The 26,003-nt window shown below is 43.4% G+C and overlaps 1 protein-coding gene across 1 annotated transcript in view; it reads left to right on the forward strand.

Moving 5' to 3' along the window:
- LOC115470372 (arachidonate 5-lipoxygenase-like) overlaps positions 1-25,474 on the forward strand; it is a 137,906-nt gene extending 112,432 nt beyond the window's left edge. Inside the window, exons 10-14 of the mRNA XM_030203480.1 lie at positions 102-280; positions 10,432-10,553; positions 12,223-12,323; positions 19,348-19,518; positions 20,652-25,474. Coding sequence (XP_030059340.1) covers positions 102-280; positions 10,432-10,553; positions 12,223-12,323; positions 19,348-19,518; positions 20,652-20,831 — 753 coding nt within the window. The 3' untranslated portion in view covers positions 20,832-25,474. The remainder of the gene's footprint in view (positions 1-101; positions 281-10,431; positions 10,554-12,222; positions 12,324-19,347; positions 19,519-20,651) is intronic.
- The last annotated feature ends 529 nt before the right edge of the window (positions 25,475-26,003 follow it).

The following is a 26,003-nucleotide window of genomic DNA, read 5'->3' on the forward strand; positions in this document are numbered from 1 at the left end:
ATCTAGTGTCCTGATGTGGTGAAATGCAGAATGGTCTTGAAAAAGACCTTTTTATGGTGAACACACATGTCAGTGTGGTCTTTTTGTATTTCACATTTTAGGCAAATGCTACAGGTGGTGGTGGGCATGTGCAGATGGTACTGCGTGCCATGAAGACATTTACATATGATTCTCTGTGCTTGCCAAAAGCAATACAAGTGAATGGGATGGACAGCAAAGAAGACATCCCATACTATTTCTACAGAGATGATGGAGTCAAGGTCTGGGAAGCAGTAAAGAAGTAAGAACTACCATTATTACCCGAAACACTGCACATTTGTTACAAAGGAGCTGGGTTACTGTTATTTATTTATTTGTTACATTTATATCCCACATTTTCCCACCTATTTGTAGGCTCAATGTGGCTTACATAGTACCAGAGAGGCATTACAGACTCCGGTGTAAACAAATACAAAGTGATGTTGTGGTAAGATAAAGTTCATGTGGCACAGCCACACTAGGGAATCATACAACGGAAGACTTGTGTTATGTCCATTACGTTCTTTAGTTTTCAGGCATTTATGTTGGATCGGTAGGGTATGCCTTTTTAAACAGGTTAGTTTTTATTGTTTTCCGGAAGTTTAGGAGGTCGTTCGTAGTTTTCAAGGCTTTTGGTAATGCGTTCCACAGTTGCGTGCTTATGTAGGAAAAACTGGACGTGTAAGTTGATTTGTATTTGAGTCCTTTGCAGCTTGGGTAGTGCAGTTTGTGTTGATTTGGATGTGGTCTATCAAGTCTGTCATGCATCCCAGAGCTTCACCGTAGATAATCTTCTGAACCAGAGTGCAGATTTTGAAAGCAATGCATTCTTTGATTGGGAGCCAGTGTAGTTTTTCGCGAAGGGGTTTTGCACTTTCAAATTGCGTTTTTGCAATTAAAAAGGAGATAGAGCAGCTTTTAAACTAGAAATGGGGGGGAAGGCCGATAGTCGCTCAAAAGCGTATGGTTCGGGATAAGGTATCTTCCAAAGATATCACCAAAACAGGGAAGATAGGGTATTCTGATATGGTTCAAAGGGGTCCTTTTACTAAGCTGCAGCAAAAGGGGACGTTTTTGATGCGCGCTGAAGCCCCTCTTTACCGCAACGGATAAAAGTCTGGGTTTTTTTTTTTAAAGAAATGGCCGTGAGGCAAGTTGAAGCACTAGCCACACAGCCATTTTGGAGGGGAGCACTTACCACCACCCATTGAGGTGGCAGTAAGGGCTCCCGCACTAACCCAGCGGTAATGATTACCAAAAAATAAACATTTTTTGTAGCACCAGAAATGGCATGCACTAGGGGTGGGATCTAGCACCTGGCTGCTGTGGTAGCCCAGCAGTACTTCCAGTTTAGCAAGCGGTAAGTCCATGTTGGGCTTACCGCCGCTTAGTAAAAGACCCTCTAAGTCAGGGTTGCAGGAGTTTAGGTCTCAAGTGCCACAAAAAAAAAAAAGCCAGGTTTTCATGATACCCCTAATGAATATGTAAATCCACTCCAACGTATAAACCACTTTCCAATATTATTATTTATTAAATCTTAAATTATCTTTAAATATAATAACAAACAAATGCTGAGTGCTGCAACTTATCTCTTAAACCAGGGGTAGGCAACTCCGGTCCTTGAGAGCCACAGGCAGGTCAGGTTTTCAGGATATCCACAATGAATATGCATGAGATAGATTTGCATACCATGGAGGCAGTGCTTGCAAATCTATCACCTGCATATTTATTGTGGATATCCTGAAAACCAGACCTGCCTCCGGCTCTCGAGGACCGGAGTTGCCTACCCCTGTCTTAAACCATACATTCAAACTGGCTTCTTAAACATGTGAGTCTGACTGTGCCGAGTTTACTTGATTTATTCAAATGTTTCATAGTATTGTCCTCCTATTCCTGATATCTCAAGCGCTACTCATCTCCATCCGTCATGATGTTGATGAATGCCGAACGTTTGATACTGTCAGCTCTCCAATCCACCGTGACACACTGTGCTATGATCTTTCGTTCATCATTGCGCACAATTATGTTGAAAATTTAAGTTGGCAAACAACTCTCTGCAGTCTTAAAAAAGAATGCACACCTGAGCAGACAGTATCGAACATTTGGCATTTATTAATATCGTGACAGGTGGAGATCAGCAGCGTTTCAGATATCAGGAATAGAAGGACAATACCGGAGGACATTTGAATAAATCAAGTAAACTTGGCACAGTCAGAGCCACTTATTGAAGAAGCCAGTTTGAAGTTGCAACACTCAGCATTTATCATTTGTATGTTAATATATTAAAGATAATTTAAGACTTAATAAAGAATAATGGAAGAATATTGGAAAGTGGTTTATACGTTGGAATGGAGTTACATATTCATTAGGGATATCCTGAAAACCTGGCTTTTTTGTGGCACTTGAGACCTAAACTCCTGGATCCCTGACTTAGGGAGTCTTTTACTAAGCGGCGGTAAGCCCAACGCTGGCTTACCGCTCGCTAAACCAGAAGTACCGCCAGGCTTCTGCACCAGTCAGGCGGTAGTTCCCACCTTCAGCGCATGCCATTTCCAGTGCTCAGTGGCATTCCTGGCCTGGATGGCACCCGGGGCAGAGTGCCGATGCGCCCCCCTCCCGGGTGCAGTGCGCCCCCCCTGTTAAATGCCACCTCCCCCCCCCCCGCGAAATGACACCCCCCCGGGTGCATGCCGCTGGGGGGGGGGGGGCCACGGCACGCGCCTGTTCCGAGTTCGCTAAACTTTGCTTCGCTGCAGCTCCCTCTGCCCCGGAACAGGAAGTAACCTGTTCCAGGGCAGAGGGAGCTGCAGCGAACGAGCGACGAAGTTTAGCGAACTTGGAGCAGGCGCGTGCCGCGGCACCCTCCCAGCGGCATGCACCTGGGGCGGACCGCCCCCACCGCCCCCCCTTGGTACGCCACTGCCAGTGCTACAAAAATATTTTTGCTTTTGTAGTGCCGGTGTTTACCCGGCGGTAATCAGGCAATGCTGCACACTGCCCAGTTACCGCTGGATTAGCATGGGAGCCCTTATCGCTTTGGACATAAGGTGGAAGGTGTAAGACTGTTTTAGAACAAAGAATTGAAGAATTACATCTTGTGATGTTGAAAATAATCGTATAATGTTATTAATATAAGTTATTGTTAAAGAGGACAAAAGAGGAAGAAGTAGTAGGAAATTTTTGTATGTTTGTTAATTACTCACACAGTCAGGACGACATTAAAAGGGTGATAGTGAGATGTATGAATAAGAGTGTGGGATTGATGTTAAGTGAACCTTGTGTTTTTTATAAAACGTTTTATGGCTTGAAATTTTCAATAAAGGAGATATAGAGGGGCATTTTCGAAAGGGACGTCCAAGTTGCGATTTGGACGGCCTTGCAAAACGACAAAATTCAGGGGTGGGGAAACCCGTATTTTCGAAACAAGATGGACATCTATCTTTCGTTTCAAAAATACAGTCAGAGACGTCTAAATTCTTAAATTTGGACGTCCCTAGATTTGGTCATCCCTAGACATGGATGTTTCTGACTTTCGGCGATTTTCGAAACCAAAGACATCCATGTCAAAAACGGCCAAATGCAAATCATTTGGTCGTGGGAGGAGCCAGCATTTGTAGTGCACTAGTCCTCCTGACATGCCAGGACAGCAACCGGGCACCCTAGGGGGCACTACATAAATTGCTCCCAGGAACATAGCTCCCTTACCTTGTGTGCTGAGCCCCACAAACCCCACTACCCACAACTGTACACCACTGCCATAGCCCTTACGGGTGAAGGGGGGCACCTATATATGGATACAGTGGGTTTGTGGTGGGTTTTGGAGAGCTCGCTGTTCCCTCCACAAATGTAACAGGTAGGGTGAGGGTATGGGCCTGGGTCCGCCTGTCTGAAGTGCACTGCAATACCCACTAAAACTGCTCCAGGGACCTGAGTATGACATCTGAGGCTGGCATAGAGGCTGGCACGACATATTTTTAAAGATGTTTTTTGAGGGTGGGAGGGGGTTAGTGACCACTGGGGAAGTAACGGGAGGTCATCCCGATTCTCTCCTGTGGTCATCTGGTCATTTCGGGCACCTTTTGTGCCTTAGTTGTAAGAAAAACAGGTCCGGGTGAAAACGTCCAAGTGTTCGTCAGGGATGTCCTTGTTTTTCTCAAATATGAGTCAAAGACGTCCAAATGTTTGGCATGCCCAAGTCCCGCCTTCACTACGCCTCCGACACGCCCCCTTGAACTTTGGCCGTCCTTGCGACGGAATGCAGTTGGTGACGTCCTAAATTGGGTTTCAATTATTTATGTCGAAAGATGGACATCCTTCTCAGCCCATTAGTTATATAGATAATAAGTTGGTTGTTACTTGGTGTGTAATGATTATAATTTGTAACTAGATTGAAAAAGAGATACTCAAAACAGTAGATTGTATGCATATTCATTAGGGATATCCTACAAACATGACCTGTTTGTGGCACTCAAGGCCTGAACTCCTGTATCCCTGTTCTAAGTTCTCTAGGTTTGTCCAAGTTCAGTCCTGGGAGAAATAATTTTTTTTAATTTCCTACCATGTGCAGCGTTTCCGGCATTAATCAGCGGCGTGTACCGACCAGTCACCGTACGTGTAGCATGTGAGCCCTTACACTAGATAAATGGGTGGTGTTAAGGGCTCAGGCCATAAATAAGCGTGCACTGATTTCAATTTTACAGCAGGCCCTTTTCCTGGCCCATTGAAAAAAAGCCCTTTTCCCCCAGACGCGGTAAAAAAGTGACCCGGTGCATGCCAGAAACATGCGCCCACATTACCGCAGGCCACTTTTTGCCATGACTTAATAGAATGGCCCCCTAGGTAAACTTGTTGGTTGAGAACACAACCTGTACTGGCAAATACATTCAGTGGAAATCAGAGTAAGTGGAGTGAATGATCTCAAGGGCTGACAGCCTTTCAGCATTTGCTGGTCCCAATTCAAGAATCCTGAATTCCAAGAGTTGTTTCGGTACATAATACAGAGTTACCTTGCTTGACATACATACCCCCCCAGCCTCCCCACAAGAACATATGGACAGACCAAGTGAAGAGCCACAGTCCGCAGGGGCTACATGTAACATTTGTATGCTGTGGCATGTACAGATTTAAAGAGGGCCTGTTCTAGGCATATTTTCCAACAGTATTACATGTATGCTTCAGAAACTTTCCCTGTTTGTGTTTACACCTGCTGTGCATTATGCATAACCCCTAGGTAATTCCTCATTTATGCCTGTGATTTGGAGGAGTGATTGAGGGGAGAACTGTGTTTACGTCTCCAATGTGCAAAACTTCTTCAAAATGCAAAAAATTTGAGTTTCAGATCTCTGTCCCTTAAATGGATTCCCTCGGACATGCAGATTTGCAAAATCCACTACTTATATATGTCTAAGGGGTGTAGTTATTAATACGAGCTACCTGTTAAGACGTGTTAAGTTTAGTTTAAGTTTAATTGGGACTTGATGTACTGCCTTTACTTTGTAAAGGTCAAAGCAGTGTACAATTTACATTATAAACACAACAACAGGAAAAGAACTCCAAATTAAGATAGGAAAGAACTCAATCAAAAGACTCACAATCATCCATACAACCATAGGAGCCAACTTTTCAATGATTGGGGGTGCTGAAATTTTTTTTTTTACAGGTGGTGCATTCCCCACCGCCCACTCCCCCTCCCCTCCCCTCCCCTCTCCTCCGCCCCCTCTCCTCGCCCTCTCTTGTCCCCCCCTCCCTCCCTCGAAAAGACTACAATGTTGCAGTATCGTCTAGAGTCTGAAGGCTCGTAATGTGATACAAAATATGCAGTGACTCTAGGAAGCAAAGTTTCAAAATAATGTGCTTAGAAGTGGAGAAAACCCTCAGAAACCTGGGACAGACAGTCGCAGGTTTAGAGCGAGGTTACTAATATCAAAAGTAACACCCGCCCAGATTCTATCATTGGGTGTAAAAACTCCACTGTTTACTTATTAGAATTTTTTCAAGATTTTATCAAACATTTTAACTCTATCTAAAGGTATGATTCTTAATTGCTGAACTATTAAACTTCCAGCATTACTTCGCTTAATAACAAAAGTAAAGCACTCTTATCTTTATGTTCGACGGGGGCCACCTCCGTTTCACCCCAACATCAAGGCTTCATCAGGAACAGAGCTCTAGATCATGATGCTGAAAATCTACATAAATACTCAGATTAAAAATTAAACTTAAGCAGAAAAGAATCAAAAAATACAGAAAGTGCACACTGGCACAGTCACACTTGGATCCGCTTACAGCTTAACGGAGCACCATGCATTTCAAAATGGCGTCTCAGCGTCATCTATGGGTCATCTGATAATTATAGAGCTCTAAATTGACTTGCAATCATAATTGACTGATGAGCTAATAAAAAACATGCCAGTCAATAGAACTGTTGAGGCCATTAGATTCTAATGAATCTAAATCAAAGATCCACCGAGCCTCTCGTCTCTGCAATTTTAACTTACGATCACCACCTCTATTTGATGCATCAATTCTATCAATTACATAGCATTGAAGGTCTTCAAATTTATGGTTTTTCTCAATGCAATGTTCTACCATGGGCTCTTTTACAGCTTGCTACGAATGTTTGATCGATGTTCCAGTATTCTAACTTTTAGCATTCTAGTGGTCATTCCCACATACGATTTCTCACAGGGACAACTGATTACATAGACGACGTAATCTGACAAGCAGTTAGTAAAATGGCGCAGGGCATGATGTTTTTTTGTCTTTGGATTATATATTTGTTTGACTTGTTTGGTAATGGAGCAAATTTGACAAAGGCCACATTTAAAGTGACCATACAGTTGTTTTGCATCTTGTTTTCTCACAGTTCTAAGGTCTGCCGGACTAATCATCTCTTTCATATTATTACACCTTGCATATGCAATACGTAAATTGACATTCTTAAAGGCAGGGATCGATTGTATGATTTCCCATCTATTCCTAATTAGTCTAGCTAGATGTGGACTAGCCTCGTTATATTGCATAACCATAGTGAACATCTCTTCATTGTCCTTATCTTTAGTAGTGGTGGACAGAAGTAACTCTCTGCTGTTAAATTTGGCTCTACGATAGGCTTTTTTAAGTATAGTTCTAGAATAGCCTCTATCAGCCAAATCATCAATTAAATTCTTTGCTTGTTGTTTAAAGGTGGAAAAGTCTGTGCAGATGCATCTCAGTCTCAACATTTGAGATAAAGGAAGGCTGTTCTTCAGTTGTACTGGATGGCAACTACAATTATGGAGAAATGTATTTCTATCTGTGCTCTTCTTATAGACCTTTGTGACAAAACGATCTTGAACCAGTCTCACTTCTACGTCTAAATAATGAATCAATTCTGTGGAATGTTGCTCTGTGAATTGAATATCACTATTGCAACTGTTGAGCCACGTCATAAAGTTGTTAAGCTCTGCAAGAGAGCCTCCCCATAACATAAAAACATCATCGATATAGCGCCACCATGTGATGATGATTTCAGAAAAAGGAGATTGGTCAATCCATTCTTTCTCAAATTCTGACATATAAAGATTTGCGATGGAGGGAGCAAATGTAGCCCCCATTGCAACTCCACTGGTCTGCAAATAAAATTTGTTGTTAAACACAAAATAATTTTCTTTCATTGCAATCCTTGCAAGAGTTAATAAAAACTCTGTTGGAATCTGGTGTGGTCTCTCTCTTTTGTCAAGTATGTTCTGTACTGTATCCCTCCCTCCGAGTTCCAGGGCCCGCCCTCCGTCCGTCCGTCCGTCTGAATTTTAAAAGCCCTCTTCTTACCTCGTCAGTGAAAAGCGTGTACTGCAGGCTCGGCAGCGCTTCAGCCTTCCCTTCTGTCTCTCGGCTCTGGTCCCGCCCTTATTTCCTGTTTCCGCAAGGGCGGGACCAGAGCCGAGAGACAGAAGGGAAGGCTGAAGCGCCGCCGAGCCTGCAGTGCATGCTTTTCACTGATGAGGTAAGAGGGCTTTTAAAATTCAGACGGACGGACAGACGGAGGGCGGGCCCTGGAACTCGGAGGGAGGGAGGGATGGACGGACGGACGGCCCGACAGCCCTGGAACTCGGAGGGAGGGAGGAAGGGACTTTTAAAATTCTGGCTGGGCTGGAAGGGAACTTCTGGTGCATAAAATATTGGGGGTGCTGGAGCACCCACGGAGTCGGCGCCTATGCATACAACGACATTATAAGTTAAAATCAAATTAAGTTTGATGCACTTGTGCTGTAAGTAAGGAGCAGAGTAAGAGTTACGGCTGGTGTTCAGGGGAAACACTGAAGGCTAACTGGAAGAAATGAGTCTTTAATAAAGTTTTGAATGGGGTTATTGAAAGCTCTGACCTAAGTTCTGGTGGCAAGTTATTCCATAATTTGGGGGCTAAAAAGTAGTAGGCTGCTTTTCTGGTAGCTTCATAGCGTGCCAACCTGGGAGAAGGCAGGTCTAGACAGTAAGAATTGAGGGAGTGGAGGGCATGTGAAGAGGTATAAGGAATGATTACAGAAGATAGATAGGAGGGTCTACCTGTGTGTAAAACTTTATAGGTAAGAAGAAGAATTTTAAATTGTATCCGAAATTTCATAGCGAGCCAATGAAGCTGCATAAGCAGAGGAGTGACGTGGCCATATATCTTTGCTTTACAAAGTAGTCGAGTAGCAGTGTTTTGTAGGGTTTGTAGTCGACGCAGTTGGAAGTGGGAGAGACCATTATAACCCATATTACAGTAGTCTGATCATGAAGTGAAAGCATGACCCAGAGTGTGAAGAGATGAGGAATTCACATAATGAGAAATAGATCAGAGACGACGTAACCAGTAGAACCCAGTCCTTATTGTTTGTGAGATCTATGTGTCAAAGGAGAGATTAATGGCAATAATGATACCTAGATATCTGAACGAGTCGACTGATGAAATGCGAAGACCAAATAAGAATGGTGTCAGTGAGGGTTTAGGGTGGGTTTCTGTAATACAGCAGGTGGCAGTTTTTGCTGGGTTAAGGACAAGTCTGTGGGACAACAGCCATTCAAAGGCTGAGGAGAATGCTGCTTGTAGAAGAGCTAAGTCTGGGGCTAAGCTTGATGTGGGAAAGATTATAAGAATTTCATCTTCATAAATATAAAATCAGAGATTGATGTCCTGTAATAAAGTTGCTTGTGAACTAATAAAGATGTTCGCACTGGTGCCATTTTACACAATGAGACCTAGTTATTAATAATCCAGGTTAACAGTAAAATCAAACATTTTAACAGCAGCCATGTTGATAACTACTCCCCTTAGTGGCAAAAATCACCTCTTATGCATGTAAATGGTGCAACTTACATTTATGCAATACCCCAGAGAGATGCTGCTCTTCTTTTTTTCAGTGTGTACTTTTGTGAAATTGTTTTATTCTCATTTGCATGCTGCCAAGTACACATTTTTCTGCAACACTATCAATATTTTATAAAAGGCTCCATGCCGAATATGTCTTTTATAAACTATTGCTTCAGTTTTGCACACGCAGACCTAAATATCCATTTTCCAATCGAGATAGCGTATACACTCTTTAAGATGCACATGTTTTATATGTAAATAACCTGCATTATTTTCAAATAACACCGCTAGTAAAAAGACTTCATGAAAAGAACCAAATGAAAAAAAAATGTTTGACAAAAAATATAAATACTAGAATGTCAGGAAAGCTATGAATTCATACAACTGTTAGGGTCTCACTCATGACAAATAAAGCAGGTGCTAAATGTCTTTGGCTAGGATGACACAGGCGCTCCATTAGTCTTTTCAACAGTTTAAGTCTCCTGTGTTTTACTTGTGTGTTTCTTTTCTTTCCTTGTAAGGTAATACATAGAAATAAAACAAAACATAAAAAAGAAAATAAGATGATACCTTTTTTTATTGGACTAACTTAATACATTTTTGATCAGCTTTCAAAGGTAACCCTTCTTCAGATCAGAAATAAGCAAATGTTGGCAAACATCAGTATATATAAGTGAAACGCAAAGGCATCTCACAGGACAAGGGTGGGGTGGATGAGACACAGGAAGAGATGAACGGTAGATAAGAGAATGAAAAAGCAGTAGAATTTTATGGTTTATAATGGAACAGAAAACCCAGATCCTTGTTAAGTCCTGTCTGGTGGGTGTCAAAATATTTCACCATTTTGACTTCAAAGGTCTTACGTTCCTGGATTGTCTTAAAGTTTCCTTTTAGTATTCTCACCATAAAATCATTGATGCTGTGTTCTGGTTTCATAAAGTGCTGTCCCACAGAGGTGACATCCTGGTTGCATTTTTCATATGATGTCTATGTAGATTAAATCTCATCTTTTAGCATCTGGCTCGTTTTTCCAATATAGCATCCTTCTTCACGCTTTTTACATTTTTTTCTTTCCTTGGAAGCTTTGTCACAGATGTGGTGAATATTTATTATGACAGCGATGAGACAGTGTGTGAGGATATGGAGCTCCAAGCTTTTGTGAAGGATGTGTATGTCTATGGACTGAGGGACAATGAGGCATCAGGTAAAAGCTGATTTGATAAGCAATCTCTACCTGTGAAGCATGTTTTACAAGCTGAAAATAGTTTTTAGACAACTGCGCACCTGTATGCTTGCATATAAAATGCATGTGCTGGCAAGATAGCATGTACATATATGGATGCCATGCATAGATGTTCCTGGGGGTGTCATTTGGGTGGAGTAAGATGGAGTTGTATATTCTAAAATATGCACACATATCACATCTATGTTCATATCTTTGGAGCAGGTGCAAATTTGTGCATGAAGATTTGTGTTGTACTGGGGCTGGTTCTGGGGTTCTATTTTATTAAAGCATAAAGTATCTTTCTGGACCTTCCATATAAGTGCCCTTTTATAAAATAACCCCAAATGTCTTCTGTTTAAGGAACACTCCACCCTTCTGCAGAGTCTCTGTCATGGCAAAGAGTTTACTAAACACTCAGCTCTACCAAAATGTGTCTATCATATGACAAAGACAATATGTTGCCCTCAACATGTTACCATAAATCTAATGACCTCCTGATAGAATTTGCCTCATGAAGGTAGTTCTGTAAAGTGGTTATCTATTTTTATGCACCAAGAAAGTGCCTCTTTGGAGCCTGTTATATAAAGAAGGCACCTGCTTTTCTGTATAGAATACTAGTATAATAAGTTAGAAACATGCCTATATTTTAGGTGTGAATCAAACTTATGAGTCCAAGTTGCTCATATGCCTGGGGTATAAATATCAACTAACTGCAAAAACCCAGTGCCTTTCATGCATTATCCGAAAGGTGTCTTTTTAATACAGGACCTCAGCAGAGACTTTTTTCATATGAGGAACACAGCCTCATGACTCGCTGAATTCATCATCAGTCCAACAATATCTCTGACTTATTGAACAATTGAGTGATTATAAGCTGTGGTAGCAGACAGGACCATCGTAGGCAATGCAGCATAGGTGAAACATGGCCCATGTTGGCTAGGGGTCCCGATGGAACAAGCATTACTGAGATAAATGCTCCGACTTTTTCATCCCTATTCTGGCTTTGATGTTCTTTCGAAAATGCCCCTGCACATGTATTTGCACGAATTAATCTTTGCTGTCCTGTCTATGAATGACACGCACAGTGCTAATGGCTTAGTGGCTTCTTTCATGAGCATCAAGTAACTTTATCAGTCCATTTAAATTTTGTGGCTGTATGACAAATACTTCTTGAGAACCTGCTAAAATAACAGTTTATTATCCAACATTTTTGCTCTCTTTGCGCTATGAAGACCAAAATTAATTTGAGGAAATTACACCAGAAGCCTTTCAAATATTTTTATTTCTATGGGAGTCTGCAGGTCAAGAAGTGAGAGGTAGAAGAAGCAGAGTGGTTTATCATGGGAAAAGTCTGTGTGCACTAAGATTAGAGTGATAAAAGGGAAACAAAATCTGGGAGAGGATCTAAAAAAGAAGTGCGGTGATTTTGTCTTGAAAAGTACAAAAGTGTGAGGGATGTTTACCTTGAAACTATGTTACAGCTTTCTTGGTAAGATATATAGAGCAAAAATATCAATAGTGACCACAAAGTGAAAATATCCTTAGTGATCTCAAATCAGAAATATCCTTAGTGACCATAAAGTGAAAAATCACTAATATTCACAAAGGGGAAGTGAAAGGTTTTTCTAACTGGTTGTTACACTTACAGGATTTCCGAAATGTCTGAAGACTAAAGAAAAGTTGACTGAATATTTGACTTTGGTGATATTCACAGCATCTGCACAGCATGCTGCGGTAAACTTTGGGCAGGTACAGTTAACATCCTATATAATAATTCTCACCTCCAACGTTCTAGCTTGCTGCCTGTATCCGTGGCTTTCTTCGCAGTTGGTCTGCTGGGCTCTGTAGATCAGGCTGACGTCACGTAGAACGCCAGAGCCGGAGGAGGAGGGGCGAAAGAGCCAGGGCCCAGGGACAGAGGCGGAGCTTAAAAGAAACCGAAGCATTGAGGGGCAGAGTAGCCGACAGCGTCCTGACCAATGGCACGGAAAGAAAGGTTGGAGTCGTCCTTGGGCATCAGCAGAGGGGGCAGAGCCACAGAGAGCATTCTGCTGTGCCGAGCCGGCGCGCGAGTGCGCTTGCGCGTTTCTGCGCAGGGGAGGGGGGATCTCAGGAGTCGGAGCGGCATGAAAGAGGAGGAAAGCAGGTGACGGCCGTGGCTGCCCCTTCAGGCCCCATGGGAGGGTCTGTGGGCAGCCACAATGACTCCTCAGGAGGGAGGGAGGGAGCTTGAAACTCGGAGGGAGGGAGGGAGCCTGAAACTCGGAGGGAGGAAGGGACCCTGAAAATGGGAGGGAGGGACCCTGAAACTCGGAGGGAGGGGGGACCCTGAGGGAGGGGGGGACCCTGACACTCGGAGGGAGGGAGGGGGGACACTGAAAGTCGGAGGAAGGGAGGGAACGACCCTGGAACTGGGAGGAAGGAAGGGGGGAGGGGAGAGGAGAGGAGGAGGGGGAGGGGAAGAAGGGGGGAGGAGGGGGGGCCCCTGGCACACTCTCTCTCACAGACACATTCACACCCAGTCTCACTCTCTCTCTCACAGACACACTCGCACCCAGTCTTTCTCTCTGTCACACACACACACACTCGCACATTCACTCTCTCTCTCTCTCTCACACACACACAGTCACTCTCACACATACTCTGAGGAAAACCTTGCTAGCGCCTGTTTCATTTGTGTCAGAAACGGGACTTTTTTACTAGTAATAAATAAGTTGTAAAATCTAAATCATATAAAAGGACATAAATAGTATACTGAAATATAATATATCCAAATAAAAACTCATATATTCAAATAAAAACCACATAGTATGATTAAATCCATGATATCGCATACAGTAAGTGAAAACGTAAAAGTAATACACTTAAAAACATCAAAATGTGCATAGGGACCAGGCAAGGTACATTACCTACCCTTGTGGTGTTAGACATTCAATTCACCCAAGGTAGCACTGTAATAATTCAAAATTGAAAAATAAATATAAATCAAAGCTATGTATAAACAAAGCTTAAAAATCACTCAGTAGAAATTATGAGTCAGGGCAGCATAGAATGGTAAAGGCAGGGAAAGGCATAGCTAGATGGGGAAAGGGAAAGGGGACTTGTTATATTGCCTTTCTGTGTTTTTTTTTTGCAATGACATTCAAAGTGGTTTACATGGAGGGGCATAATCGAATGGAAATGCCTATCTCCATTGGCGTTTATCTCCGAGAACGGGTCCGTGAAGGGGCGGGCCGAACCGTATTTTCGAAAAAATGGACATTTTTGAGCTGGGCGTTTGTTTTTCTTAGCGATAATGGAAACTAAAAACGCCCAGCTCAAAAACGTCCTAATCCGAGCCATTTGGTTGTGGGAGGGGCCACGATTCGTAGTACACTCGCCCCCCTGATATGCCAGGACACCAACTGGGCACCCTACGTCAGTGCAGTGGACTTGGATTCCAGGGCTCTGTCCTTTCCTGGTTCTCTTCCTACCTCTCCCTCTGCACCTTTAGTGTTCACTCTGGTGGATCCTCTTCTACTTCTATCCCTCTGCCTGTCGGCGTACCTCAGGGTTCTGTTCTTGGTCCCCTCCTCTTTTCTATCTACACTTCTTCCCTTGGTTCATTAATCTCATCCCATGGCTTTTCCTACCATCTCTATGCTGATGACTCCCAAATCTACCTTTCTACCCCTGATATCTCACCTTGCATCCAAACCAAAGTTTCAGCGTGCTTGTCTGACATTGCTGTCTGGATGTCTCAACGCCATCTTAAATTAAATATGACCAAAACCGAGCTTCTCATTCCCCCCCCCCCCCCCAAACCCACCTCCCCGCTCCCCCCGTTTTCTATTTCTGTTGATGGCTCTCTCATTCTCCCTGTCTCCTCAGCTCGAAACCTTGGGGTCATCTTTGACTCTTCTCTCTCCTTCTCTGCTCATATCCAGCAGATTGCCAAGACCTGTCGTTTCTTTCTTTACAACATCCGTAAAATTCGCCCCTTTCTTTCCGAGCACTCTACCAAAACCCTCATCCACACCCTTGTCACCTCTCGTTTAGACTACTGCAATCTGCTTTTTGCTGGCCTCCCACTTAGTCACCTCTCCCCTCTCCAGTCGGTTCAAAACTCTGCTGCCCGTCTCATCTTCCGCCAGGGTCGCTTTACTCATACTACCCCTCTCCTCAAGACCCTTCACTGGCTCCCTATCCGTTTTCGCATCCTGTTCAAACTTCTTCTACTAACCTATAAATGTACTCACTCTGCTGCTCCCCAGTATCTCTCCACACTCGTCCTTCCCTACACCCCTTCCCGTGCACTCCGCTCCATGGATAAATCCTTCTTATCTGTTCCCTTCTCCACTATTGCTAACTCCAGACTTCGCGCCTTCTGTCTCGCTGCACCCTACGCCTGGAATAAACTTCCTGAGCCCCTACGTCTTGCCCCATCCTTGGCCACCTTTAAATCTAGACTGAAAGCCCACCTCTTTAACATTGCTTTTGACTCGTAACCACTTGTAACCACTCGCCTCCACCTACCCTCCTCTCTTCCTTCCCGTTCACATTAATTGATTTGATTTGCTTACTTTATTTATTTTTTGTCTATTAGATTGTAAGCTCTTTGAGCAGGGACTGTCTTTCTTCTATGTTTGTGCAGCGCTGCGGATGCCTTGTAGCGCTATAGAAATGCTAAATAGTAGTAGTAGTAGACTTCAGAAAAAGCTCCCACATGCATAGCTCCCTTACCAAGGGTGCTGAACACCCAACCCCCCTCCCCCCAAACCCACAAATGTACAACACTACCATAGGTCTTAGGGGTGAAGGGGGCACCTACATGTGGGTACAGTGGGTTTTGGAGGCCTCCCATTTACCAGCACAAGTGTTACAGGTGGGGGGGGGGGGGGATGGGCCTGGGTCCACCTGGCTGAAGTGCACTGCGGTACCCACTAAAAGTGCTCCAGGGACCTGCATACACGCAAGCCTCTAGGACTGGTTGCTGCTATATAACCTTGGCACACCAGTTGACACCTGAAGACTAAACTCTACGAAAACATCCTTTATTGGAATAACCGCCTCTACTCACAGTTAACTGCAGATCAGAGGTTGTGCCCCACTGGTAACAAGTCTCCCTGGTACTGAGATGAGCAGTAGGTCAGAGCTGGCAGAATGCTGTACAATGCCTTCATTCAGCCACATTCAAGGGAAGAACTAAGTTGTCTAACGTGGCTAACACAGGAAAGGGAACTAAAACTGGCTTACAAAAATGGCCACTACTGCATGGACTACAACAGGAAACACAACAGGGCACAATCTGACCTAGTAGTTAGGGGGAAAAGCACCATGGGAGAAGAGCCTACCAACTACCAACATTGTGAGACTGTAACACAAGCTAATGAAATCACGGAGCCCAATACCCTACACCCACCACAATGCAATGCTGATGTGACCCTGTACTGCACCCGAGAGCCACATCTGACCCAGGGAAAGGCTGTGACAGGATCGAACACATTCTGCTGTCATGGAGGTGGGTACGGCATTTGAGGCTGGCATACAGGCTGGGAAAAAAGTTTTTAAAGTGGGTTTTTTTTTGGTGGGAGGGGGTTAGTGACCACTGGGGGAGTCCGGGGAAGTCATCCCCGATTCCCTCCAGTGGTCATCTGGGCAGTTGGGGCACTTTTTTGGGACTAGTTCATGAAAAAAAGGGTCCAAAAAAAGTGACCCAAAATCACGGTAAAAACGCTTTGTTTTTCGATTATCAGCTAAAGACGCCCATCTCTCCTCGTCTGATAACCACGCCCCAGTTCCGCCTCCTCCACGCCTCCGACACGCCCCCGTCAACTTTATTCGTTTCCACGATGGAGTGCAGTTGGAAACGCCCAAAATCGGCTTTCGATTATACCGATTTGGGTGCCCTTGCGAGACAAACGTCTATCTCCCGATTTAGGTCGCACTATAGGCGTTTTTCTCTTTCGAAAATAAGCTGGATAGTATATAACGGTAATTATCTGTACCTGGGGTAATGGAGGGTTAAGTGATTTGCCCAGAGTCACAAGAAGCTGGAGTGGGAATTGAACCCAGTTCCCCAGGATCAAGGTCTACTGTACTAACCACTAGGCTACTCCTCCACTCCTCTCCCCCAAACAGATTGAGTAAAATGGTGGCTATGCAGATCAGCCCTTCATCTTCACACTGAAGCTTATTTTACAAAATGTCTGCTCCTCCTAACATCAAAACCTGGCTATGCTTCTGAATAAAGGGAGTGCACTCACCAGGACCCAGTGGCGTACCAAGGGGGGGGGGGCGGTGGGGGCGGTCCGCCCCGGGTGCACGCCGCTGGTGGGGGTGCCGCTTGCCTGTCGGCTCTTTGTTTTCATGCTCCCTTTGCCCCGGAACAGGTTACTTCCTGTTCCGGGGCAGAGGGAGCATGAAAACGAAGAACCGGTAGGCGCACGGCACCCCCCTCCCCCAGCGTGTGCATCCGGGGGGTTCTTTCTCCGGGGGGGGGGCGTCGCGCTGTTCCGGGGGGGGCGCTGCACCCGGGGGGGCGCATCGGCGATCCGCCCCGGGTGTCAGCCCCCCTAGGAACGCCACTGCCAGGACCTCTTACCTCCGTGGGGGGGGGGGGGGGGGGTCAATGTTTCAGCATCTGGAGAACAACTCCTTTTAACAACTGCTGGGTCACAGAAAGCTGTCCTATGTAATCCACTTTCTTATCTGGAACCTGCATTGCATATTGTCTTTATCCAGCTAAAAGCAGCAGTCACCTATATACCCAGATATTCAGTGCTGATATCCTCTCTCTTTGGGAATAACTTCAAGTTCTGTAGTCCTCATTTTAAAACACTGACTGTGGAGTTTGTATAGCACCCCATAAGTTCTATATCCAAGGCCATGGAGAGTAAAATGACTTCTCCAAAGTCACAAAGAGCATCTCTGGGCAAAGATATCTAAAACATGCTTTCCATTGTTTTCCATCATTTGCTCTAACCACTAGGTTAGTCCTTGACTACAAATAATCTTGCCAGATGAAACACTGTACTCCAAAGAAGCACTAGTGTTAGGAGTTTCCATCCCTGTGTGACAATAGTTGTATGCGACAGCAAAATGCCCTTGGAATTTAGAACAGAAATTAAGCCTATTTACATAAGAACATAAGCGTACCCTACTGGTTCAGACCAATGGTCCATCTAGCCCAGTATCCTGTTTCCAACAGTGATCAAGACAGGTCACAAGTACCTGGCAGAAACCCAAACAGTAGCAAGATTCCATGCTACCAGTTGCAGGGCAAGCAGTGGCTTCTCCATGTCTGTCTCAATAGCAGACTATGGACTTTTCCTCCAGGATCTTGTCCAAACCATTTTTAAACCCAGATACACTAACCACTGTTATCACATCCTCCAGCAAAGAGTTCCAGAGCTGAACTATTCGTTGAGTGAAAAAATATTTTCCTCCTATTTGTTTTAAAAGTATTTCCATGTAACTTCCTTGAGTGTCCTCTAGTCTTTGTACATTTAGAATGAGTAAAAAGACAGATTTACTTCTACTCATTCTACACCACTCAGGATTTTGTAGACCTCAATCATATTTTCCCTCATCCTTCTATACCTATAACACATTTTGGATGCTCTAATCTGATGACCGGCTAAGGTCCTTGGTTTAATTCCTTGCCGCTATACCAGGTCAGACCAAAGGTCCATTTAGCCTAGTATCCTGCTTCCAACAGTAGCAGTTCAAGTCACAAGTACCTGGCAGAATCCCAGAAAGTAGCAAGAGTTTGTGCTATCAACCCCCAGGGACAAGTTATGCCCTTCCCCAGCTCTATCTTATCAACAGTTTATGGACTTTACCTCCAGGAATTTGTTCAAACCTTTTTTTAAACCCTGCTACACTCACTTGCTTTTATCACATCCTCTGGCAAATAAGTTCTACAGCTTAATGATGCATTGACCCCCGGATTCTATATAAGGAGCAGCGAGTTGTTCACGTTTTTGAGCAAGCACCCAATTTATGCACATACCTTAATTGACTAATGAGCCAGTCAGTGATAATTGGCTGATAACCAATTATCAGCACTAATTGGCAATAATTGGAATTTACACGTGCCTCTATTTATGTGTATTCTAAAAAGAGGCACGTGTAAATTCTAATGAGCTGTAAATGAGGCTTCGCCATGGAGGGAATGTAGGCATGTCAGGGGCATTCCTCAAATTTATGCACATGGTTATAGAATTCAGGAGAACGTTACTACATTTAGACAGGTATTTACACCAGGTTTTCAGTGGCGTAAATGGCCACACCTAAATGTAGACGCTTTCCCTGGCCCTATGTGCTATTCTATAAGCTGTGCCTAATTTTAGGTGTGGTTTATAGAATAGTGCTAAATGCTATTTTTGGACACTCCTAGTTTTAGACGCCACTTACAGAATCTGGCCCTGAGTGAAAAAATATTTTCTCTCATTATTATTATTTATTGCATTTGTATCCCACACTTTCCCACCTCTTTGCAGGCTCAATGTGGCTTACAATACATCATGGATAGTGGAAGTAAGAAGAGAATAGATATTTGGTTTTACAGAAGGATTTTGGGTTGCATGGTAATAGAATACATGATAGTAATATAGCAGAAGGCATTATTAAACATTTCTGGATATATGTGGGGAGTTTTGTTTTAAATGTTTTTAAAAGTTTTGTTTTAAAAGTATTACTAGGTTACCTGAGATATAACTACATCGTCTTTGTAATTTAGAACTCAAAGGGAAGGGGTAATACATCATTTTCTCTGTCTGTTCTCCTGTAGTATGACTGGTGCTCTTGGATTCCAAATGCTCCTCCCACTATGCGATGCCCTCCCCCCACAGAGAAAGGCACAATCACCATTGAGCACATCATTGAGTCTTTGCCAGACAGGGGGCGCTCCTGCTGGCACCTTGGTGCTGTGTGGGCGCTTAGTCAGTTTCAAGATAATGAGGTGAGTGTATAAAGTCTTATACAATACGACTGCATCAAACACTGTTTCAGGCAGAGAAGTTGTTTCTGTATAGACTACGGGTTTAGTCAATTATTTAAACTGTACCAGTGATGTTACTTGTGGCAGCTCTACAGACATAGTGGCGATGCAGGACTTGCTAAAAGATAAAATACTTGGATAGCTTACGAATATCTGAAAACAAGATAGTGCGCCAGCCCACCAAGCTCGAGAAACAGTGCTACTGACATGACAAATGCCGCACTTCATCCCACTGACAATGTGGCCACCCAACAGCCAGGCTTAAATCTCATGGACTACACAGCCTAGATGGCAAAGGAGGAAAAAGTATAGAATGCAAAGATTAGAAAAAATGATGAACTCTGTGATCGCATGGGAAGAACTTGATCAACATTTGATCGATGCTGCAATAAGACAGTGGCATGCACATTTTCGTAATTGTAAGTCTGTTCAGGGAGGACATTTTGAACACATTCTGGTGTTGAAATTATCTTTTACTTTGCAGGAATAGATCCATGTTTGTTACTAATCTAAAAAGGTCAATTAAGTTTTTGCTAAATGTACACTGGATAACTGTTAATGTTTTGTTCCATTTTTTTGAGTCTTATTTTATAAGGTATATGACCATCATATGTGGTAATGTGTATTGTTATTTCCTTGTTTTCAATACATTTCTGCCAATTTACTGACAATTTGACTCACACAGGTGCACAGGAACGCATGCTAATGAGGTAAAATGTGTACGTTCCCTTTTTTCCATTCGTCATGTAGAATGAGCATCATGTCATGACACAGACTACTGCTGGATATGGAAATGTGATTTCAACATTAGTATCTGAAGTTGATTTGTTGACAAGAGTTATTTTACATATTTCTAACCTGAAAGTACAGATCTTCTGCATGAAATTCCTGCATCTCTAATGTCAATGCCTGGAGACTCCTCCTGTAATTTGGGCTTTGAACTGAGAGAGTAAAAGGTCTTCAGCAAAGTTATTGTGATAAGTTGCAGATTCTCAGACAGGGCAGTACAGCATATCTAAAAAAACAAAAAAAAACTTAGATGGCAATATCACATTATGCCAAACTTTGTAAAATCCGCTTTGTTTTGTGTTCAGCTCTTTCTAGGGATGTACACAGATGAGCATTTCACGGAGAAACCAGTGAAAGAAGCCATGCTGACCTTCAGAAAGGCTCTCAATGACATCAGCAGCTTTATTCAAGATCGCAACAAGAGCAAAAAGCTACCGTATTATTACCTTTCCCCTGACCGAATCCCTAACAGTGTTGCAGTGTAGATGTACTAAATACCTTCAGTCATATTACTGTTTTGCTGTGCAACTCACATACTCGTTGTTCCCTACAGAATTTTCTTATTTTAATCATGTTTCTCTACCAACAATCTCCAGCTATATTGCTGTCATAGTGACATAGTAAGTGATAGAAGATAAAGAAAGACCAAAATTTATTTTATATGAACATTTGTTATACTGTCTTATTGTCCAAAGGACATCACAACGGTTAACAAAAATGGTCCATCCAGTCTGCCAGTTAAGATTCATTCACTTTTGGGTAGATATAGAGCTAACGCAAGGATATTGGGCACCCTAGATGAACGTTCAGTCTGATATACCTCTTCATTTAACTTTCAGGCCCCTAGCTTGCAGCCCCCCCCCCCCCCCCCCCACACCTAAGACTTCAATAATGAAACATAGTAATCATAATTATCACACAAATATCTTATAAAGAGGCACATTAAACTATGTGCTGATAGTTCTTTGATCTAGTGTGGCTGTTAGGATCTATTGTTTTGCTTTGACTAAAGTTGTCCTTTGCTGCCCTCAAGAAGCTGCTAACCTAGACGACAGCCTAGTCTGTTATAAATGTTGGGCCAGCCCTGAGTAGCTACCTCTACACATTTCCATAAGCAACCCAATACCAGATCCCTCCATCTCCATGTCCTTTATCTGACCTCTCAAAATCCCGTGCAGCAACACCCTCCATATCTGGCCCAAGCACACCCAAAACTTGTTACACTATTGGCTCCTTCCATCTCCGCTACTAAACCATGTCAGGCCTTGCCATTTTCAGCTTTGCTACCTATAAAACCAGTATTTAAACCAAACACCCAGATTCCATTCTATGTTTTCTTGCCAAGTTTTGTAATTCTCTTAAAGCCTCCAAGGCTTATTTTTATTTAAATGACTTTTCATACTCATCAGATTTTGGTTTTCATCCATGGACCCTCCATTCGGGCTACCCCAGCTTTCTTGAAAGCCTGATGCTGGTAGGCCACTGCTGTTTAGCGTTGTTACCATTGTTCCTTCTTAGAAGCAGAATACAATAGTAACTACCACTGCTGATCAGGCTGAATTGCTGCTTTCTGCAGGTAACTCTAGTACTGCATTACTATCCTTTTTTTCCACCAGGGATATCTTTCCTAGAGGGACATTCCAGTCACTCATCACCCTTTCCATTAAAGTATTTTAGTTACATGACATTTTTCCCCGAGTCTAACCCATTGATACTTGACATGATGAGCTCTAGCATTACAGTTTTCTTTCTATTGAAAGGGTTGAGGTTGATATTGTCGGGGGGTGGGGGGAGACACAGGCACAATGGCAGTCAATCCCTGAACTCCCTTCATAGGCTCACACCAATGCCTTTTCTCCAGCGACCTAACACACTTTTGAAAATAGTATGGCCCAAAAGAGGGTGCTCCGTCTACCTGTCCCTGTTCTCCCAAGTAACAGGCCTTCATTCCTCCTCCTCTTACAAGCCTCCTCAGGGTTCCTTCCCTTTTTACCAAGCACCAGACTCTGGACTACACAAGTGCTGTAAATTATACCATTTATTTGAATGTTCCGAACTGCCCCTTTCCACCCAGGAGGATAATTACAAAACATAAGGGGTTTACTTGTATTTCTCCAACAATGAACAGGCTAACCATGGCACTTTATCCATAGGTTCCATGCCTTTCCCCCAGCCTTCATTCCCCTGGGGTCTCAGCAATGCAAAAACAGAGTAAACCTTTGCTAAAGAGCAATCACTAAAATGCACCTTCCTATTGCCTCCTTTTACTTCAGCTAATAGCAAACTCTTAGAGGGTAGCTGCCATCCCTTTCCAGCTTCCTTCTCCCTCTTCCTGTCCCCTGTGCACCTTCCCAGAGAGTTAGCTTCACCTTAATCTCTCCTCCCACCATGCAAACAGAGCAGCACTAAACCATTCACCTCCCTTTACTGGCTGTAGCTTATCTTTCTGATTATTAGCACTTAGCTGGCTTAAGGCTATTTAACTGGCCAGGTTTTCAGCAAATCATCCAAAATCGGATTTAGATGTCATATCAAAAATGCCCCTCAACATATCTCACATGGTACACTTTGGCACACTCATTTATTCCTGCCATTGACCTGGCATATGTGGTTATGCCAAGTTGTAGGCACCAAGTTGGGTGTATTTTACTGTTCTATAACAGCATCTTGGCACACACATGCTGTTATAGAATTGGCGTTCAACGCACAGCGTCAGTGCGCTTAATTTGAATTGGCAAGTTATAGAATTACCCCCCTCTATGGCCAAAGTTATCCACTTAAAATCAGGGTGGGATCTGGGGCATTCTGGGAACAGAGCTCAAAAAGTTATATGGAGAACAGAAAAACGCAGCTGCTGTCCATATAACTTTATGCATTGAAGTCAAACATATAAACATCAAGTCTCACTTTAAATAGATAACGTATTCATTCATTTAAAGTTCTATGTTTCCAGTGATCCTAATTGGATAGTTAGGATTGCAGAAAATCTGCATAAAGTTAAACAAATAATTTATCCTTGTAACTTAAAGTGATCATTTTGCTGCTAAAGATTGACCTTTTTGCTTCTTATGCATTATTATTAATACCTTCCTGGTATTTACATGTCTCATCATATCCTCTTATTCTCTAGGGTATACATATTTTGGTCATTAGACCATATGCTATTTTGGTTACCTTTCTCGCAACTTTCTCCGTTCCCTGATACATCCTCCACAACTGAACACAGTATTATATGTTACCTGAGCCTAAACCTACTAGAGAAGTGACCCCTCTCCCAAGCAGACCCACAGCTGAAGCAAGAAAATAGAGATAGTATATGGAGAACTACAGTATGGGAGAGAGAAAACCCAGGAAGGATCAATGGGGAAAAGAGGGAGGAGGGAAGGACCCAAGAAGGATCCATGGGGAAAAGAGAGACAGGAGGGAGAGGACCCAGGAAGGATCCATAGGGAAAGAGAGACAGGAGGGAGAGGACCCAGGAAGGATCCATAGGGAAAAGAAAGACAGGAGGGAGAGGACCAAGGAAGGAGCCTAATAATAAAAGTTCATGTGGAGCCATGTGAAGGGCAATTCTGTAACCTAGATGCCTGCATTTACATGCATGTTATATGCATAAATGTTTAGAATAAGTGCATATATGCAGATATGTGTGCACGTACACATTTAGGTAGAAAAAATTCCGCCTAAGCACGGTAGCCTCGTGATACTGCTGCAGGGAAGTCTTAGCAGCCATTTTGAAAATGCAGTGGCGCTGGGCAAAGTAGTGGCAACGGGCAGGAAAGAGTTGGGATCTTTCCTGCTCTCGAAGAGGCTACTAACAACACCAGGGCCCTTTAAGGTGGGACGGGGGGAGGCTGTAGTTTGCAAGGGGGGGAGACACTCTGGACCCTTGGGCACTGCCCGGTTGCCTGTATGGTCAGTCCGCCCCTGCTCCCACTTACATAGCTTACAGTATTTGGTAAGTTACAGATGTATGTCTTTTGCCACACTTAAGCACGCACTCTTGTGCCAGCTCTATGGCTGACATAAGTGCAGGCACCTAGATGTTAGGCATGTCGATACCGGGTTACTATACTAGTATTCTATAATGGAACATAGGCTCCCAGGTTCCTTTTGGCTCCTACTGTGCCCCCTGTAGGCATCTAAATGGAAGTGCCCAGTTATAGAATTGCCCTCAAGAGGGTAATTTATTAACAGGATGCCTAAGCTCATAGGGCAGGAAGGCACTTCATTTTTAAAATTATTATTTTAAATGAAACCTAGGCACCTATGTTTCTTATAAAATACAAGCAGAAACTGTGCAGAAATCATGCCTAGAATGAAGGAGTGAGCATTACGCTTGCTTGAAAGCAAGTGTAAATGTACTTATGTCTTTTATAATACATGCATGTAAATTGTGATTCCACCTATGCTCCTGCAAACTCCATCCCTCAGCATGCCTACTGTAAAAGAACGTATTGGCTAAGCATAGCCTAACTTTAGAAGAGCCCATTTACACCTGTAAATCGGTATTTTACATGCAAAATGTGTACGAAGTTATCCTCCTCGAATCTAGGTGCAGCTGGTTTAAAGAGAGGCTACTGGAGAAATTTATTGCACTATTCTGTTATGTTGATGCATATTTTGCTTTATTACATTTTATTGATGTGTTATCTTAATTCTATTTTTTTAATTGTAAACTGTTTCAGATCCCCTTTTTGGGGAGGAAGACAATATAAAAGTCTAAAATTGAAATAGAAATGTCTCGCCATTGATCTGTACAGGGGCATTTTTTTATCACCTCACTTTTTTTTTTTTTTTTTTTTTTACTAGTTATGCCTTTCCCTTTGTATTCAAGCATCCATCTGGCTCTGGCCACCACATTTTTCACTACCTTAAGATCATCAGACATTATTGCCCCAAGGTCTGTCTCCTGGTCAATTCATATAAGTTTGTAACCCCCACCCCCACCCCCCACACACACACCTACTGCTCCCTGAGCTTTCTTCAACTGAAATGTACAACTCTGCACTTTTTTGTGGCACTGAATAGATATCACCAAGCATTCAGCTGCGCCTCAAGTTTCTTCAAATTGTTCATCCACCATCCAAGAAGATTATTAAATAAAAGTCTGCAAGCCATTATTAAAATGGACTTGGGAAAATCCACTGCTTATTTCTAGGATACTCAAAGCCAATGCTTAACCTCTCTCTCTCCACTGCAACTGTCCCTGTCACCTTCAAGCACGCCGTAGTCACACCTCTCCTCAAAAAACCATCACTCGATCCTACCTGCCCCTCCAACTATCGCCCTATCTCTCTCCTACCCTTCCTTTCTAAAATACTTGAGTGCGCCGTTCACAGCCCCTGCCTTGATTTTCTCTCCTCTCATGCCATCCTCGACCCACTCCAGTCCAGTTTCCGCCCTCTCCACGTGACAGAAACAGCACTCTCTAAAGTCTGCAATGACCTGCTCCTGGCCAAATCCAGAGGCCACTACTCCATCCTCATCCTCCTCGATCTTTCTGCCGCTTTTGACACTGTCAATCACGATTTCCTTCTCACCACACTGGCCTCATTTGGGTTCCAGGGCTCTGTCCTCTCCTGGTTCTCCTCCTATCTCTCCCACCGCACATTCAGGGTGCACTCTCATGGATCTTCCTCCACTCCCATCCCGCT

This window comes from Microcaecilia unicolor, chromosome 5 (genome assembly GCF_901765095.1).
Source record: "Microcaecilia unicolor chromosome 5, aMicUni1.1, whole genome shotgun sequence".
Taxonomy (NCBI): domain Eukaryota; kingdom Metazoa; phylum Chordata; class Amphibia; order Gymnophiona; family Siphonopidae; genus Microcaecilia; species Microcaecilia unicolor.